Source organism: Lampetra planeri, unplaced genomic scaffold (assembly GCF_965212315.1).
Source record: "Lampetra planeri unplaced genomic scaffold, kcLamPlan1.2.h2 scaffold_179, whole genome shotgun sequence".
NCBI lineage: Eukaryota > Metazoa > Chordata > Hyperoartia > Petromyzontiformes > Petromyzontidae > Lampetra > Lampetra planeri.
In genome coordinates, this window is record NW_027614529.1 from 17,916 (window position 1) to 35,000 (window position 17,085).

The window sequence follows — 17,085 nt, forward strand, 5'->3', positions numbered from 1 at the left end:
GACGACGGAGGGGGAGGGGGGGGAAGGGAAGGGGGTAGGGGAGGGCAGGTGAGGGGGGGCAGGGGAGGGGTGGGCGGGAGGTAGGGGGGGATGGGTGGGAGGGGGAGGGGGGAGGGGAGGAGGGAGGGGAGGGGGAGGGGAGGGAGGGGGGGAATGAGAGGAGGGGGGAGGGGAGGAGGGAGGGGGGGGAGGGAGAGGGAGGGGAGGGAGGGGGGGGAATGAGAGGAGGGGGGGGGATGAGAGGATGGGGGAGGGGGAGGAGGGTGGGGAGGGGGGGGAGGTTGTCGTTTTGTCGAGGAACGCCACGAGAAGCGCCGTGGAGCGGCTGGGACCACCTCCATCGCCATACTCCTCTTCCTCCTCGCTAATTGGGCTTCATTGGCGCGTGGCGCGGCGATTGCTTGATTGGGGAGATGATAAAGGTGGCGAGGGGAGGGGGGGGCACTCGAGCGCCGATTCGCCTCGACCCACCCCCCACCCCCCCCCGTCACATCGCTCCATCGCCGCGTCTTTGTCCTCCTCCCCCACTGCTCTCGTCACCCCCCGGGGTGCGCTCCCCTCCTGCCGCTTGTGAGCTCGACAATCTTCTGCTTCCTCTTCTTTCTTCTCGTCGTTGTCGGCGTCGGCGACATCCTTTCCCGGTCTCCGTCAGCTCGTGCGCCTCGTCTCGCGTCTCAACCTCATCGCGTCCGCCTCCTCCACCCCCTCCTCTTCCTCCTCGTTGCTTTTGGCTCCATCTCCTCCTCCGCCTCGCGTCTCCACCCATCGCCTCCTCCTCCACCCACCACCGCCTCCTCCACCCACCTCCTCTCTCCACCTCGTGCCGAGCCATGGGTCGCGAGTCTCGCCGCTGGGCCACGCGGACGCACGGCTCCCGGCGCGCTCGCGTGACGGTGGAGGCAGATGGAGCTGATGGTGGTGGTAGTGATGGTGGTGACGGTGGTGGACACGCGGTCTCCCTGCGGGGCCTGCTGGTGACGCTGGTTCTGGGGCTCTCCCGCCTGCTGGGCCGGGCGTGCGCGGTGGTGCAGCGCGTGGCGAGGTGGCTGGGTGGCCTCCTCCTCCTCCTCTTCCTCCTTCGCGGAGCAGAGGACGGCGCAACGAAGAGGAGGTGGGACTTCTCTAGCTTTCCCCCTCCCCCCCCGCCACTGGGGAGACAAAGACGGCCGGGCGTGGTACTGGCCACCCCCACCCCTTAGCGTGCTGTGGCCGTCTCCATAGGTGCTGCTACTCGCTGACGGCACAAACAGACTGTGGCCGTCTGGAACGCTCGTTCGATAAAGCCACTGGGACCAATGCACCTTTTTAAATCGTCGTCTAGATTGAAAACTCATAACTTTAGAACTGCTGTTCGGTGGTTAGTTTGCCGGACGTAGAAATTGTACATCAACACTACCCACAGACTCAACACTGCTCATACACTCAACACTGCCCATAGACGCAACGCTGCTCATAGACTCAACGCTGACCATAGACTCAACGCTGACCATAGACTCAACACTGCCCATAGACTCAACACTTCCCATAGACTCAACACTGCCCATAGACTCAACACTGCCCATAGACTAAACACTGCCCATAGACTAAACACTGCCCATAGACTCAACGCTGCCCATAGACTCAACACTGCCCATAGTCTCAACACTGCCCATAGACTCAACACTGCCCATAGACTAAACACTGCTCATAGACTCAACACTGCCCATAGACTCAACACTGCTCATAGACTCAACACTGCTCATAGACTCAACACTGCTCATAGACTCAACACTGCTCATAGACTCAACACTGCCCATAGACTCAACACTGCCCATAGACTCAGCGCTGCCCATAGACTCAACACTGCCCATAGTCTCAACGCTGCTCAAGACCCACCGCTGCTCATAGACTCAACACTGCCCATAGACTCAACACTTCCCATAGACTCAACACTGCCCATAGACTCAACACTGCTCATAGACTCAACACTGCTCATAGACTCAACACTGCTCATAGACTCAACACTGCCCATAGACTAAACACTGCCCATAGACTCAACACTGCTCATAGACTCAACACTGCCCATAGACTCAACACTGCCCATAGACTCAACTCGGGCAGGGGTGCCATCCTATCGTCCTTGTCATGTTGTGTTTGTCGTGCAGAAAGGCAAAGGTCCGTCCAAGGCATCGCTGCGTCCCGCCTGCCGTGGGACCCCGAGACCACGTGGAGACCTCGCATGGGCAGCAGCAGCAGGAGGAGGCCGCTGATGCCTCTAGCGAGCCGGGCTCTGCTGAGGAGGAGGTCGTCGTCCCACAGGGTCCAGAGGATGTCGTGGCCATTGCACGAGGATCGGAGGAAGAGGAGGTGCTCGTGGTGGTGGAGGACACGTGCCAGAGGATGGAGGATGATGATGATGATGATGAGGTGCCACAGAAACTGGAAGAGGAGATGGTGCGTGGGATGGAAGCGATGCCGCAGAGCCTGGAGATGATTGGGATGGCTCGGGAGGTGGAGGAGGTGGAGGAGGTGGAGGAGGAGGTGGAGGAGGAGGAGATGGAGGAGGTGGTGGTGGAGAAGGAGTTGGTGGTGGTGGAGGAGGAGGAGGAGGAGATGGAGGAGGTGGTGGTGGAGAAGGAGTTGGTGGTGGTGGAGGAGGAGGGGGGGTTGTTGGTGGAAGGGAATGGGGTGGTGGTGAACCTCCCGTGGTTTGCTGACTTGGACCCTCCAGAGCCCGAGGTGGTGGCGAGCATCATTGAGGAGGTGACCGCTTCGCCCCGTCGCTTCACCTCGTCCTTGAGCTCGAGAACAGCTGGAGGGTTCGGGGAATAATGGAGGCACCGGGTGGCAGGGCTAGCGACCACCCCCACCAACAACGGCAGCAGTGGGCATTGAGTTGGGGGGGGGGGGGTATCATATACACAATGTTATACGTTTTTGTATTTGAACATTTACTATTAATACATTCTATACTATCTAAATGGTGTGTACACGTCACCCACTCTCATCCACTCCCCTCTGGGCGTGGTGTGTACACGTCACCGACCCCGCCCCCACCCCGCCTTGTGTGCAGGTGGAGCGAATGCTGTCGAACGAGGCCCTATCACGTGACCCCTTTCTGCTCAAGCACGTGCGCCGCAACGGCCCGGGCTACGTGAGCGTAAAACTCCTGACCTCTCTACGCGGGGTGAGTACCGAGGCAGCTGTGGGTCAATGTCTCCGACACCCCCCACCCCGTACCTCCGATTAGCACGCTTGGCTACGTACGGTGTGAAAGGCGTTCAACACGCGTCCATACGGACTCGTGTACTTACGAACGAGTTTGGCTCCAGAGGTCTGTTCGTAAGTCGATTTGTTGATTCCAAACACGATGTACGGCACGCGTACTAAACATGGGGAATGGCTTTTACAGTTGAATTATTTCCTGTAGATGCCACTGGTTCTTCACTTTCTGCAGATGTAGATGACACTGGCTATTCACTTTCTGTAGATGTAGATGCCACTGGTTCTTCACGTTCTGCAGATGTAGATGCCACTGGTTCTTCACGTTCTGCAGATGTAGATGCCACTGGTTCTTCATGTTCTGCAGATGTAGATGCCACTGGTTCTTCACGTTCTGCAGATGTAGATGCCACTGGTTCTTCACGTTCTGCAGATGTAGATGCCACTGGTTCTTCACGTTCTGCAGATGTAGATGTCACTGGTTCTTCACGTTCTGCAGATGTAGATGCCACTGGTTCTTCATGTTCTGCAGATGTAGATGCCACTGGTTCTTCATGTTCTGCAGATGTAGATTCCACTGGTTCTTCATGTTCTGCAGATGTAGATGCCACTGGTTCTTCATGTTCTGCAGATGTAGATTCCACTGGTTCTTCACGTTCTGCAGATGTAGATGCCACTGGTTCTTCACGTTCTGCAGATGTAGATGCCACTGGTTATTCACGTTCTGCAGATGTAGATGCCACTGGTTATTCATGTTCTGCAGATGTAGATGCCACTGGTTCTTCACGTTCTGCAGATGTAGATGCCACTGGTTCTTCATGTTCTGCAGATGTAGATGCCACTGGTTCTTCATGTTCTGCAGATGTAGATGCCACTGGTTCTTCATGTTCTGCAGATGTAGTTGCCACTGGTTTTTCATGTTCTGCAGATGTAGATTCCACTGGTTCTTCACGTTCTGCAGATGTAGATGCCACTGGTTCTTCATGTTTTGCAGTTGTAGATGCCACTGGTTCTTCAGGTTCTGCAGATGTAGATACCACTGGTTCTTCATGTTCTGCAGATGTAGATGCCACTGGTTCTTAATGTTCTGCAGACGTAGATGCCACTGGTTCTTCATGTTCTGCAGACGTAGATGCCACTGGTTCTTCACGTTCTGCAGATGTAGATGCCACTGGTTCTTCACGTTCTGCAGATGTAGATGCCACTGGTTCTTCACGTTCTGCAGATGTAGATGCCACTGGTTCTTCATGTTCTGCAGATGTAGATGCCACTGTTTCTTCATGTTCTGCAGATGTAGATGCCACTGGTTCTTCACGTTCTGCAGATGTAGATGCCACTGGTTCTTCACGTTCTGCAGATGTAGATGCCACTGGTTCTTCACGTTCTGCAGATGTAGATGCCACTGGTTCTTCACGTTCTGCAGATGTAGATGCCACTGGTTCTTCATGTTCTGCAGATGTAGATGCCACTGTTTCTTCATGTTCTGCAGATGTAGATGCCACTGGTTCTTCATGTTCTGCAGACGTAGATGCCACTGGTTCTTCATGTTCTGCAGACGTAGATGCCACTGGTTCTTCACGTTCTGCAGATGTAGATTCCACTGGTTCTTCACGTTCTGCAGATGTAGATGCCACTGGTTCTTCACGTTCTGCAGATGTAGATGCCACTGGTTCTTCACGTTCTGCAGATGTAGATACCACTGGTTATTCACGTTCTGCAGATGTAGATGCCACTGGTTCTTCATGTTCTGCAGACGTAGATGCCACTGGTTCTTCACGTTCTGCAGATGTAGATTCCACTGGTTCTTCATGTTCTGCAGATGTAGATGCCACTGGTTCTTCATGTTCTGCAGATGTAGATGCCACTGGTTCTTCACGTTCTGCAGATGTAGATTCCACTGGTTCTTCACGTTCTGCAGATGTAGATGCCACTGGTTCTTCACGTTCTGCAGATGTAGATGCCACTGGTTCTTCACGTTCTGCAGATGTAGATACCACTGGTTCTTCATGTTCTGCAGATGTAGATGCCACTGGTTCTTCACGTTCTGCAGATGTAGATGCCACTGGTTCTTCACGTTCTGCAGATGTAGATGCCACTGGTTCTTCACGTTCTGCAGATGTAGATGCCACTGGTTCTTCATGTTCTGCAGATGTAGATGCCACTGGTTCTTCACGTTCTGCAGATGTAGATGCCACTGGTTCTTCACGTTCTGCAGATGTAGATGCCACTGTTTCTTCATGTTCTGCAGATGTAGATGCCACTGGTTCTTCACGTTCTGCAGATGTAGATGCCACTGGTTCTTCACGTTCTGCAGATGTAGATGCCACTGGTTCTTCACGTTCTGCAGATGTAGATGCCACTGGTTCTTCACGTTCTGCAGATGTAGATACCACTGGTTCTTCATGTTCCGCAGATGTAGATGCCACTGGTTCTTCACGTTCTGCAGATGTAGATGCCACTGGTTCTTCACGTTCTGCAGATGTAGATGCCACCACCGCCATCTATTGCGCGGCGGGTTGAGCTTGCGATCTTTCTGTCCGGTGGTGACGTTCACAACGGTGTCTGGTTGAGTTTGTTTGCTTCGTAGTGATCGACAGGTCGTCGTTCTTCACCGGGACGAGGGTTTCCATCATTGAGTTTCTTGAGACACGTTGTCACTTGTGACCTATATTCTGTCGACCTCCTGGGAATTGTGTTGAAAAAAAATAACCTTGTCCACGGCACAATGTTTCCAAGAATATTGCACGAACATAGATTGATCACTCTGGTCTAAAACGAATGAACTATTTAACACGTAGGCTTTCGCGACCAATATTATTCATAATCAACGTTTTTGGGTTTAGATCGCGTTATTTATAAATGTGTCGTAACCCTCCACCACCCGACACGGCCAATCAGTAAAAAAGTGTCACGTTGACAAAAGACAAAAAGTTCACTGCTTTAGCCAGAATTCTGGCGAATTGTCCGATGATGCTGGATGCAATTACCAGCGAAACGTCGTATAACTCAAATTGTAAATGTTGTGGTTTCACGCTTCAACACACCGGTGGGCTACAGCAGTGAACTATTTGTCTTTTGTCAACGTGACGCTTTTTTGCTGATTGGCCGTGTCGGGTGGTGGAGGGTTACGACACATTTATAAATAACCCGATCTAAACCCAAAAACGTTGATTATGAATGAACTATTGTTATTTGACCAGGACAGGCCCCACTATTGAGCTGCGTAGCTCCTTTTCAGAAGCGACCTGGCTATCACAAATCATAGCTCCACGAAAGTGGGCTTGTCGTGTAGAAATCTTATCGTGCGGGCAAGCCAAATACTCCGAGGGCGTGACGTTGATTCTAAATATCTTGGTGCCTTCTTGTCCATTGCGACTCACCTGGGCGAGTCGGCATTTGGGCGACATCGCCTGGACGACCCTTGGACCCGCGAGCGACTTTCCTGGAACTGCGTTGCCTGCCCCCCCCCCCGCCCGGTGTTGGCCACAGGTGCGGCGGCTGACTCGCGACTGGAGGGTCTCCTCCTTGGCGCTGCGCCGCTCCTCCCACCTGCAACTCAACGCGGCCGGCACCAAGGTCCGGCGCCTCGACAGCCTCCCCACCCACCTGCTCGCTCCTCCGGCCTCCCCCGGTGCGGCCGCTTTATCTGGCGGTGACGGTGACACCCGGCAGACGTCGCCGCCGCTGGACGTTTGCGCTGCCGGCCTTGGCTCCCCCGGCCCTCGAGCCGGGGCAGCAGAGGGCAGCGGCGGCAGCGGCAGCAGACAGAGCATGGCCACTCAGTGCGGCCTGGACGATGAAGGCTCCTCCGCGTGTTCGGAGCTGCACGGTGACGACGGTGACGACGACGACTGTGACGACGGTGGCGCAGAGGGGCAGCAGAGGGCGGCGAGCAGCGGCGGCGCTCTCCGTCTTGGCGGCCCCGGCGCCGGCTCGCCGGCGGTGGCGGTGGTGCTGGCAAGAGATGCCATAAGCGTCGGCACCCAGACCCCGTGCGACCCGTCGCCGGTCGGCCGCGCTGATTTCGACTACGACGTGTGGGTCAACGAGTGGCCGTGCTGCGACCGCGACGTCTACGGCGGCGGCTATGACGACGTCTGTGACTGTAGTGACGACTCTGATGATGGCGGCGATGGCGATGGTGGTGGGATCTGCGAGGTGATGGCGTACAGCCCCTGGGTGGTTCGCCACCGGCTGGCCGCACTGCGTGCCGCTCGCTCCAAAGGCGCCGGTGCGATCGGTGCCGGCTATGGCGGCTGTGGTGGTGGTGGTGGTGGCTCCGCGAGACTCTCCTCCTCCCCGCGGATCCTGCGTCTTCCCAGGGGTCCCGACGGCACGGGCGGCTTCGCGCAGCGCGGTGCGGTGGCCGGGCAGCAGCCCGCCGTCGCCACCGCCGCTGGCGGCGCCGTCGGCGAGGCGGCGGCGATTTACGTGGACGGAGACCGGTGGGACCTGAGTTGGGGCCCAGGGCTCTCTTCGTCCCTGCACTGACGACGGCGTCTCTCGCCCCAACGTCTCGTGGTGGTGATGGTGGTGATGCTGTGATGGTGGTGATGCTGTGATGGTGGTGATGCTGTGATGGTGGTGATGCGGTGATGGTGGTGATGCGGTGATGATGGTGGTGATGTGGTGGTGGTGGTGATGCGGTGATGGTGGTGATGGTGGTGATGGGGGTGGTGGTGATGGTGGTGATGCGGTGATGGTGGTGGTGATGGAGTGTCCAGGGTGCCCGTTGGCTTTGCATGCCGCGGCGTCTCCAAGACCCCAAGGCGCACCGTGCGGCTCATGCTGAGCATTGTAGCACTCTGTCCATCCGTCATCGTGGGGTCGTTGATTTCCGATGATGGCGATGACTGCGGGGTTACGCTCATGCCACGTGATTGCGTGGATGGCCGCTCCATTAACCAACCTGCAGCAGGTCCCTTGCATTGTCGGCAATGGGGGGGAGGGCGGGGGTTAATTGGGGAGGTTGGGTTAATTGGATGGGTGGGGTGTGGAGTTAAATGGTGGGGGGGGGGGGTTAATTGGGGGGGGGGATTGGAGGGAATAGAGCGTGTGGAGCTCACTGTGGGGTCCGTTTCTGGCTACTCGCTACTAACAGCACTTGCCCGCAATAGGCTGTCAAGGCTGTGCGTGGTGGGGGGGGTCTTTGTGCATCATAGGGGGGGGGGGGGGCCCGGAGGGGGGCCCTGGTGACCCAGCGTGGCCTGGCCATGTCGTGAAGGCTGCCGCTGTTAGGGGCTGTGGCCAGGTCGCAGAGTCGCGGAAATTACTGGGGGGGGGGGGGGGCCTTCAATTCAGGCCGGGGCCTGTCGACAACCCGGCACGTCCAGTATGGCCCAGCAGGTTATGGGCTGTGGGCTGTCACTCGCCGCCTGCCAACCACCGGTCTAACCACTCTCGCTCTGCCTGGGGACACCGGGAAAATAAAATAATTATGCACCCCCAGGGCAGCAACACCATATCCAGTATTCTGTGAGATTGACCTCCCCCCCCCCCCCCCCCCTGGGGTAAGAGCGACCCTTGTAACCCCCCCCCCCCCATCCCAAATCCCAGTCACCGTTTCAAGTGGGCGCCACGGTGGCGAGATGTTAACTACCTCGCCAGGTATGCAGGAGGTAGTGGAATGGACCCTGACGTCCGCTGTCTATTTGGAGTTTGCGGTGTCTCTCTCGTGCCGTGGTCGCGTGGATTTCTCTCTCTCCGGGGTGCTCCGGGTTTTTATTTCGCACGTTTTGAAACGCGCGTTGAGATTAATTGGGCCGCTGTGAATGTCCACAAAAGGCCGCTTCGTTTGAGCGATCGTTTACCATGGCCAGGTCACTTCTTAAAAGAAAGGTGCTGCATGGCTCGGTGGAGCCTAACCTGGTTAACAAAACATATCTAGGTTGGTTTCGGAGTTCCGATTTGCTTTCGATAACTATTTGGAGTTTCCGTTGTTTTTGGATGTAGCGGCCGACTACGTGGCTGCTGCCAGGCTTGGTCCGTGACAACTTTGTAAGGACGAAATCGTTTATTCCAAAAATGTTTTAGTTTTACATGTTCTATGGGTCTTTTCGGTAAAGCCGCGTAGATAGAAAAAGAATAAAAATATCGCCACGTTTCGGTGGAAACACGAGAAATCGTCTTCGGGTGCAAAAAAAATACGAAACGTCGTGATATTTGTAGTATTTTTTTTATCTGCGTGGCTTTATCGAAAGACCCATAGAATATGTCCTCCCGCAGTCGCGAAAACTTTAAGTCAAGATTTAGTTTTACACTTCGATTTGTTTACGCGTTTGGTTAATCGCAAATTGACTTAAAAAAAAGTAAAATATAAGTTTGTTAAAGTTAGTGGGGGGGGGGGGGGGTCAACTCTAATTATCAGGTTTTTTTAATTCTTCTTTCTCGATTGGCCCTCGGCTCGCGACCCAGCGGTTGTTGCCGCTCTCGTGTGCGGTCTTCGGTGGCATCGTCCGACGTTTCGCCTCGCGTGCCAGGGCAAGGGGGTGGGTGGGGGGGGGGACACCGATGGAGTTCCTGACGTGCTTTGGGGCGGTTTGGGATCTAAATCGCCACACGGGTACTTGAGCTTGTCTTGAATCGAGTACTCGGTTTTACGTTGTGTGTTGATTACGAGTCGTCACCGCGTGCCATGCGAGAATTGGTGACGCGGTTGCGTTTGCGTTGTGACGCGGAGCGACTCCGCAAAGCGGCGGAGATGACAACTCCACGGTCGGGCGAGTTTTTCTTTAAACAAAAAAAACTCTGCGCCCCAGTTCACCAGGAGGAATCCGATGAGCTATGAAGCTTTTCCCCCCCGTCACTGCTCGACGGGGAGGGGGGGGGGGTTGGTGGATGGAGGAGGCAGTGGCGAGGCGGTGATTCCGATGGTCGCTGCGCCTTGCTTGCAGACAGAGAAGGCTCCTGGGTTCGACTCCGGGCACGGGAGCCACTTTCCGTATGGAGTTTGTTTTAATTTTTGAGTTTGTTTAAAGTTCTGTCCCCAGTTCTGTGCGTGTATGGGAAGCTACGAAGCCGGCGACCAGAGTTCGATTCCCGCTCGCGGCCACCAGCACCGGGTGACGATTGTCTGAACCTGGTCCACGGGACCCCCTCCCCCCTTTAGGTCGACTCGGACTCAAATGAGTTCCTGGTGCGCGGTGTGTTGTGAACATCGCAGCTGGGGAGACAAAGGCGGCCGGGCGTGGTGCCGGCCACCTCTACGCCCGTTGTGCCTCTCACTAGCGGAACTTGCCCCTCGAGTATGTTAAGGCGATACGGGCAGGACGGGGGGGGGGGTGGCAATTTGCATTTGAGAGGTGATTTTGCGTTCGGATGTCCCACCCGAGTGAGAACACGGACGGTATAGAACGCGCAGCGATGTCGCAGACGAATGAAATCGCACACCGATCGAATGGGCTGGTGAGCTCGTACAAAATTCCACACGGAGAAAGGGGGGGGAGGAGTGTGTGTCGAATGAGGTTGTTGTTGTTATGGCACGTGTTCAGTTGTTGACTATGCCTGTCAACCACTCCTAAACACAACAGCAGCAGCATCGATAATATATCTCAAATATAGAAATATCGATTCCTGCCCTGCATCGTGTGACGATCCAGTCGGTGTCTGCATGGTGGGGGGGAGGTGGGGGTTAAATCGATCACCCCCTACAACAAATTGGTACCGCAGATTTATCCACCACCTGCGCTGCCGGCTGCGCTTGTGGAATTTCACGTCTGACTGATGGAGCGAGGGGGGGGGGGCTCTGACTTGCCAGCTGTTGACGAGTTTCTGATTTATAATTACAATTACGATTTAAATTGTAATGAATTGCTGAGATTTTTATTTAATTAGTCTCAGTTTTAATTTAAAATTCGCATTTCTGTTTTTAGCGCTGCATTCCACAAGAGGGGGGGGGGGGAGGAATGAGCGGAGGTTGCCACCTGTCCCGGATTTGACCCTTGCGCGAGTGGCAGGTGGCAGTAGGGGGGGGGGGGGTAAATTGGCGTCTGCGTGTCGGAAAGTGGCAACAGCAGCGGTAGTAGCAGGAATTGATTTTGTACCGAGGTCTGTCGCTGTTCAAATTCATCGCAGTCGTCACAAGTGGCGCAGCGTTGATAGCGGACCCCATCGCTGACGGACAGAGATGTCTGTGATTTGGTGTACAATGGAAGAGGTGGAAAACCCGCCAATCCCACTCGCTCACCCATGTATCCACTCACGCCGTGACTCGCCACATGCTCATCCAGCCGCTCACCCAGCCACTCACCCACACACTCAAACGCTCACCCACTCGCTTACCCAATCACTCACTCGCTTACCCAATCACTCACTCGCTTACCCAATCACTCGCACAATCGCCCACCCACTCGTCCAGTCTTGGATTAGACCGAGCGCTGAATGAGACACGTGGGTTTTGGTCTCATTGCTCCGAATGTGGTGAACTAATTCGCGCGCGCGCGCTCTCTCGTTTCGTTGAGATGGGGAGATTATTCTTCCGTCACGCAGGAGTTGGGGGGTGATGGTGTGGGCACGAGAGGGGGGGGGGGAATCTGTAAACCCCCACACATTCTCAATTGTGACCCACGGCCCCAACTTGTTGAGACTACATTTAGCCAAATGTTGTGTTTTTTGGTTAATTTTATAATTTTAATTTTCGTTCACGACTTCGGCGTTTAACCGTGATGGCAAAAAAAGCAATTCAAGTCTCTGCTCGCACCACCGACCACGTGTTGTGGGACGCGAGCGGGGGGGGGGGGGGGACGACGTTTGCGTGCTGGGGAAGGCTCGTGACCCGAAACGTTTGGCCGCGAGGTTTTTACGTTCTCTCCCTCCCCCCAAGTGTGTTTTTGTTTCTGTGTTCTCGGCAATAAAATGAATTGTGCAACAAACAAAAAACACCCCCCCCCCCCGAGGGACGTCCATTGCCGTTGATGTCGCGCTCAGAATTTTGTGACGATGCAAGGCGCCTGCCGGCTACACCACTGCAAGTCCTTGCTTAACGCGTTCACACCGCTACGCGTTTTCGTTTGTACGTACGTACGTTGAAGCATGTTTGCACCCTACATAGACAACCGTGTTTATTCGGAGGTGCAGTGAGTCTAATGGGTCGTGCTATATTCTTAGGTTTTTTTTGTAAAGTCACGTAGGTAAAAAATTAAAATTAATAAAAGTAAAATAAAATAAAAATCACGACGTTTCGGAGACAACACAAGCTTCCGTCTTCAGGTGGAACCGTCACAGCACGATTGCTATTTAATTATTTATTTTACTTTTATTAATTTAAATTTAAAATTTTTGCCTACGTGACTTTACCGAAAAAACCTAAGCATATGAACCTTGCAGTCACGAAAGCTTCAAATCTAGAATGGGTCGTGTTAGTCTATGGGCAGTGCGTGTGTGCATGATTTTGAACTTCTATCGCGCCGTGCGTAGCCTGCCGTGCTAATCGGAGGTGCGGGTGAAAGACCACAAACTAAAGAAAGATAAAAACAAAGTTTTAAAGAAATTAGTTCGTCAATCCTAGATAAAAAAAAAAATTGCGTAGCGTTCAGTGGCTTCCTAAATGTCTTTCTGACAGCTGTCTTCACCTGAGTATGGCTGCTTGCGTTGTGGCCGAAACGTCGTGAGAATTTGATTGTTTTATTATTATTTTATTATTTCCCTTCTCCGTGACTTTACCGAAAGAATCAAGAATATGAATATTTGCAGTCACGAAAGCTTTGAATCGAAATTTGAGGACTTTGTAATGCGGTGAAGCAATTAATGTTTTGGCGTGCAAGGATTTCAAACCAAGAAATATGCCCGTAAGGTTAGGCCCCCTCCTGTGCAGTGTGATTTGGCGAACTTCGTGTCTTCCCACGCGACGCAGTGAAAGAAAATTTAATTGAAGTGGGGCGAGTGGATGGGTGGTTGAATGAATTGGTGTATGTATGGATGGTTGATTGTGTCAATCGGGGTGTGTGTGGCTGAGTGGAAGGGTAGTTGAGTGAGGTGCGTGGTTGAGTGAATGTGTGGTTGAGTGGATGGGTGGTTGAATGAATTGGTGTATGGATGGTTGGTTGGGTGTCAATCGGGGTGTGTGTGGCTGAGTGGATGGGTAGTTGAGTGAGGTGAGTGGATGAGTCTGTGGGTGAATGAGTGCATAGGTAGGTCAGTGTGAGTGATCGGGTGGTTGAGTGCGTGGGTGTGTGAGTCTGTGGGGGTGAGTGAGGTGGATGTGTCGTTGTGCGACTGGGCGAGTGGCTCTGTGAATGTTGTGACTACCGCCCTTCCTCTGGTGGTGGGCTTGTGGGTTGCTCAGTATGGGTAGTTGTAATACACCACGAAGAAGACGATGAAGTAGGCGCCAATGGCCAGGTAGAGGAGGATGCCGCAGCACAGACTGACGATGAGGAGGATCTTGGTCCTGCGGGAGCTCGCTTGCGCCGTGACGAAGTCTCCCCGCTCGTTAGCAGACCGCGTCTGCCACGTGGTGGTGAGGTGGGGGGACATGCGACAGTGTGATGCGATGCATAGGGGGGGTGGGCCCCGTCGGCCAACAGATAAATATTTTTTTGTTAAAGAAAAATAGATTAAAAGAACAATGTACATTTATAGCCTACATTGTGTGTACGGGTTAAATAAAAACATCCGGAGCTCCTGTGGTAAAAGTGAGTCTCGCGAGAAATGAGAGAGGGCCCACAGTCTGATCTTGCCACCCACCACCACCCCGGTCGAAGTCGTTTGTTGCGCCCCCTCGTGGCCGGAGCTGCCACGTGTCTTGGCCACCCAGCGCCAGTGCAGGCAAGCCACGGGCAGGTGGCTCACACGGACGACGACCACAATTTGTATTTATTATTATTATACTGGTAGGAACGGCCTGGTTACACCAGCCCACAGGGAATGATTCTGTCCGTCCGTCCGTCGTGCATTCAACAATGGGTGGGTGGCGCTGGGTGGTGAGGGGTGGGGAGGGGCTGGGGGGTGAGGGGTGGGGAGGGGCTGGGTGGTGAGGGGTGGGGAGGGGCTGGGTGGTGAGGGGTGGGGAGGGGCTGGGTGGTGAGGGGTGGGGTGGGAGGGGCTGGGTGGTGAGGGGTGGGGGGGGAGGGGCTGGGTGGTGAGGGGTGGGGTGGGGAGGGGCTGGGTGGTGAGGGGTGGGGTGGGGAGGGGCTGGGTGGTGAGGGGTGGGGTGGGGAGGGGCTGGGTGGTGAGGGGTGGGGGTGGGGAGGGGCTGGGTGGTGAGGGGGTGGGGTGGGGAGGGGCTGGGTGGTGAGGGGTGGGGTGGGGAGGGGCTGGGTGGTGAGGGGTGGGGTGGGGAGGGGCTGGGTGGTGAGGGGTGGGGTGGGGAGGGGCTGGGTGGTGAGGGGTGGGGTGGGGAGGGGCTGGGTGGTGAGGGGTGGGGTGGGGAGGGGCTGGGTGGTGAGGGGGTGGGGTGGGGAGGGGCTGGGTGGTGAGGGGTGGGGTGGGGAGGGGCTGGGTGGTGAGGGGTGGGGTGGGGAGGGGCTGGGTGGTGAGGGGTGGGGTGGGGAGGGGCTGGGTGGTGAGGGGTGGGGTGGGGAGGGGCTGGGTGGTGAGGGGTGGGGTGGGGAGGGGCTGGGTGGTGAGGGGTGGGGTGGGGAGGGGCTGGGTGGTGAGGGGTGGGGTGGGGAGGGGCTGGGTGGTGAGGGGTGGGGTGGGGAGGGGCTGGGTGGTGAGGGGTGGGGTGGGGAGGGGCTGGGTGGTGAGGGGTGGGGTGGGGAGGGGCTGGGTGGTGAGGGGTGGGGTGGGGAGGGTGCTGGGTGGTGAGGGGTGGGGTGGGGAGGGGCTGGGTGGTGAGGGGGTGGGGTGGGGAGGGGCTGGGTGGTGAGGGGTGGGGTGGGGAGGGGCTGGGTGGTGAGGGGTGGGGTGGGGAGGGGCTGGGTGGTGAGGGGTGGGGTGGGGAGGGGCTGGGTGGTGAGGGGTGGGGTGGGGAGGGGCTGGGTGGTGAGGGGTGGGGTGGGGAGGGGCTGGGTGGTGAGGGGTGGGGTGGGGAGGGGGCTGGGTGGTGAGGGGTGGGGTGGGGAGGGGCTGGGTGGTGAGGGGTGGGGTGGGGAGGGGCTGGGTGGTGAGGGGTGGGGTGGGGGAGGGGCTGGGTGGTGAGGGGTGGGGTGGGGAGGGGCTGGGTGGTGAGGGGTGGGGTGGGGAGGGGCTGGGTGGTGAGGGGTGGGGTGGGGAGGGGCTGGGTGGTGAGGGGTGGGGTGGGGAGGGGCTGGGTGGTGAGGGGTGGGGTGGGGAGGGGCTGGGTGGTGAGGGGGTGGGGTGGGGAGGGGCTGGGTGGTGAGGGGTGGGGTGGGGAGGGGCTGGGTGGTGAGGGGTGGGGTGGGGAGGGGGCTGGGTGGTGAGGGGTGGGGTGGGGAGGGGCTGGGTGGTGAGGGGTGGGGTGGGGAGGGGCTGGGTGGTGAGGGGTGGGGTGGGGAGGGGCTGGGTGGTGAGGGGTGGGGTGGGGAGGGGCTGGGTGGTGAGGGGTGGGGTGGGGAGGGGCTGGGTGGTGAGGGGTGGGGTGGGGAGGGGCTGGGTGGTGAGGGGTGGGGTGGGGAGGGGCTGGGTGGTGAGGGGTGGGGTGGGGAGGGGCTGGGTGGTGAGGGGTGGGGTGGGGAGGGGCTGGGTGGTGAGGGGTGGGGTGGGGAGGGGCTGGGTGGTGAGGGGTGGGGTGGGGAGAGGCTGGGTGGGGAGGGGCTGGGTGGTGAGGGGTGGGGAGAGGCTGGGTGGGGAGGGGCTGGGTGGGGCGGGGCGTCTGGCCTGGTAAACGGTACCTCTACAGCTCCCACGATGGCGAAGATCCCCAGGAGAAAGCAGCAGAAGACGGTGGCCAGGATGGAGCGAGCGAAGTACGGCTTGGAGGGCTGTGTGGGATGAGCGACCATGATCACCTGGGGCTGGCGGGCGTAGAGACGGCAGAAGGGCATAGATTCAGTATTGCACATAGACCCAACACTGCCCATAGACTCAACACTGCCCATAGACTCAACACTGCCCATAGACTCAACACTGCCCATAGACTCAACACTGCCCATAGACTCAACACTGCCCATAGACTCAACACTGCCCATAGACTCAACACTACCCATAGACTCAACACTGCCCATAGACTCAACACTACCCATAGACTCAACACTGCCCATAGACTCAACACTACCCATAGACTCAACACTGCCCATAGACTCAACACTGCCCATAGACTCAACACTGCCCATAGACTCAACATTCGCGCACTCGCTCGATCAATTACCTACCCTACTAACTCACTCGACGCATTCGCCCGCTCATCCACCCACCAACCCACTCACCAACTCACTCACCCACCAACTCACTCACCCACCAACTCACTCATCCACCAACCCACTCACCCACCCACTCACTCACCCACCCACCCACTCACCCACCCACCCACTCATCCACCCACCCACTCACTCACCCACCCATTCACCCACTCGATCACTCACTCACCCACCCTCCGACTCACTCGATGCCCCCACTCAACCAACATCGACATCGCTCACTCACGTGCACGGCTCCTCCCATCGCGTATGGATACGCGGAATTCATCGGCGCCGGGTACGCTTGCCCAAACTGTTGCGGCTCCATGCCGGGCCGCTGGTTGTAGGCGTTGGGGTGCATGCCCCCCCCCGGCTGCATGCCCACCCCCGGCTGCCCCCACCCGCGCTGCTCCTGGTAGCCCGTGCCCGGCGCAGCGGGGGGCCCGTCGATGGTTTCGTAGGTGGCCGCCACGTCGCCTTTGGGCTGGAGCGCGTCCCCCTGCCAGCCGGGTGGGGGGCCCGGACCTCCGTGGCCCCCCACGGCGCCGGCAGAGTAAGGGGGCGGCTGTGGGTTGCCGCGGTAGTCGGTGTAGTCGGCGAAGGCGGCTGTCGCTGCACCGTGGGGGGGGGACTGCCCCAGGTTTGCGCG

General features: G+C 57.1%; 2 protein-coding genes across 2 annotated transcripts in view; one reads left to right on the plus strand and one right to left on the minus strand.

The window, feature by feature from the left end:
- The first annotated feature begins 472 nt into the window (after positions 1–472).
- LOC144739923 (uncharacterized) lies at positions 473–7,856 on the plus strand. Its single transcript, XM_078622805.1, has 4 exons — positions 473–1,111; positions 2,145–2,742; positions 3,053–3,166; positions 6,691–7,856. The coding sequence occupies exons 1-4, from the start codon at positions 831–833 to the stop codon at positions 7,690–7,692; spliced, it is 1,995 nt and encodes a 664-aa protein (XP_078478931.1). The 5' UTR covers positions 473–830; the 3' UTR covers positions 7,693–7,856.
- Positions 7,857–11,802: 3,946 nt separating this feature from the next.
- LOC144739919 (uncharacterized) overlaps positions 11,803–17,085 on the minus strand; it is an 11,741-nt gene continuing 6,458 nt past the window's right edge. Inside the window, exons 2-4 of the mRNA XM_078622797.1 lie at positions 16,684–17,085; positions 15,933–16,055; positions 11,803–13,644 (exon numbers count right to left, since the gene is read on the minus strand). The exon at positions 16,684–17,085 is cut by the window's right edge and continues 38 nt beyond it. Coding sequence (XP_078478923.1) covers positions 13,480–13,644; positions 15,933–16,055; positions 16,684–17,085 — 690 coding nt within the window. The 3' untranslated portion in view covers positions 11,803–13,479. The remainder of the gene's footprint in view (positions 13,645–15,932; positions 16,056–16,683) is intronic.

Excerpts from the sequence above, each read along its gene's own strand:
- LOC144739923 (XM_078622805.1), top strand. The coding sequence starts at position 831 with ATGGGTCGCGAGTCTCGCCGCTGGGCCACGCGGACGCACGGCTCCCGG. Across the intron at positions 1,112-2,144 it reads GACGGCGCAACGAAGAGGAG|AAAGGCAAAGGTCCGTCCAA; the intron begins GTGGGACTTCTC and ends TTTGTCGTGCAG. Across the intron at positions 2,743-3,052 it reads TGGCGAGCATCATTGAGGAG|GTGGAGCGAATGCTGTCGAA; the intron begins GTGACCGCTTCG and ends CCTTGTGTGCAG.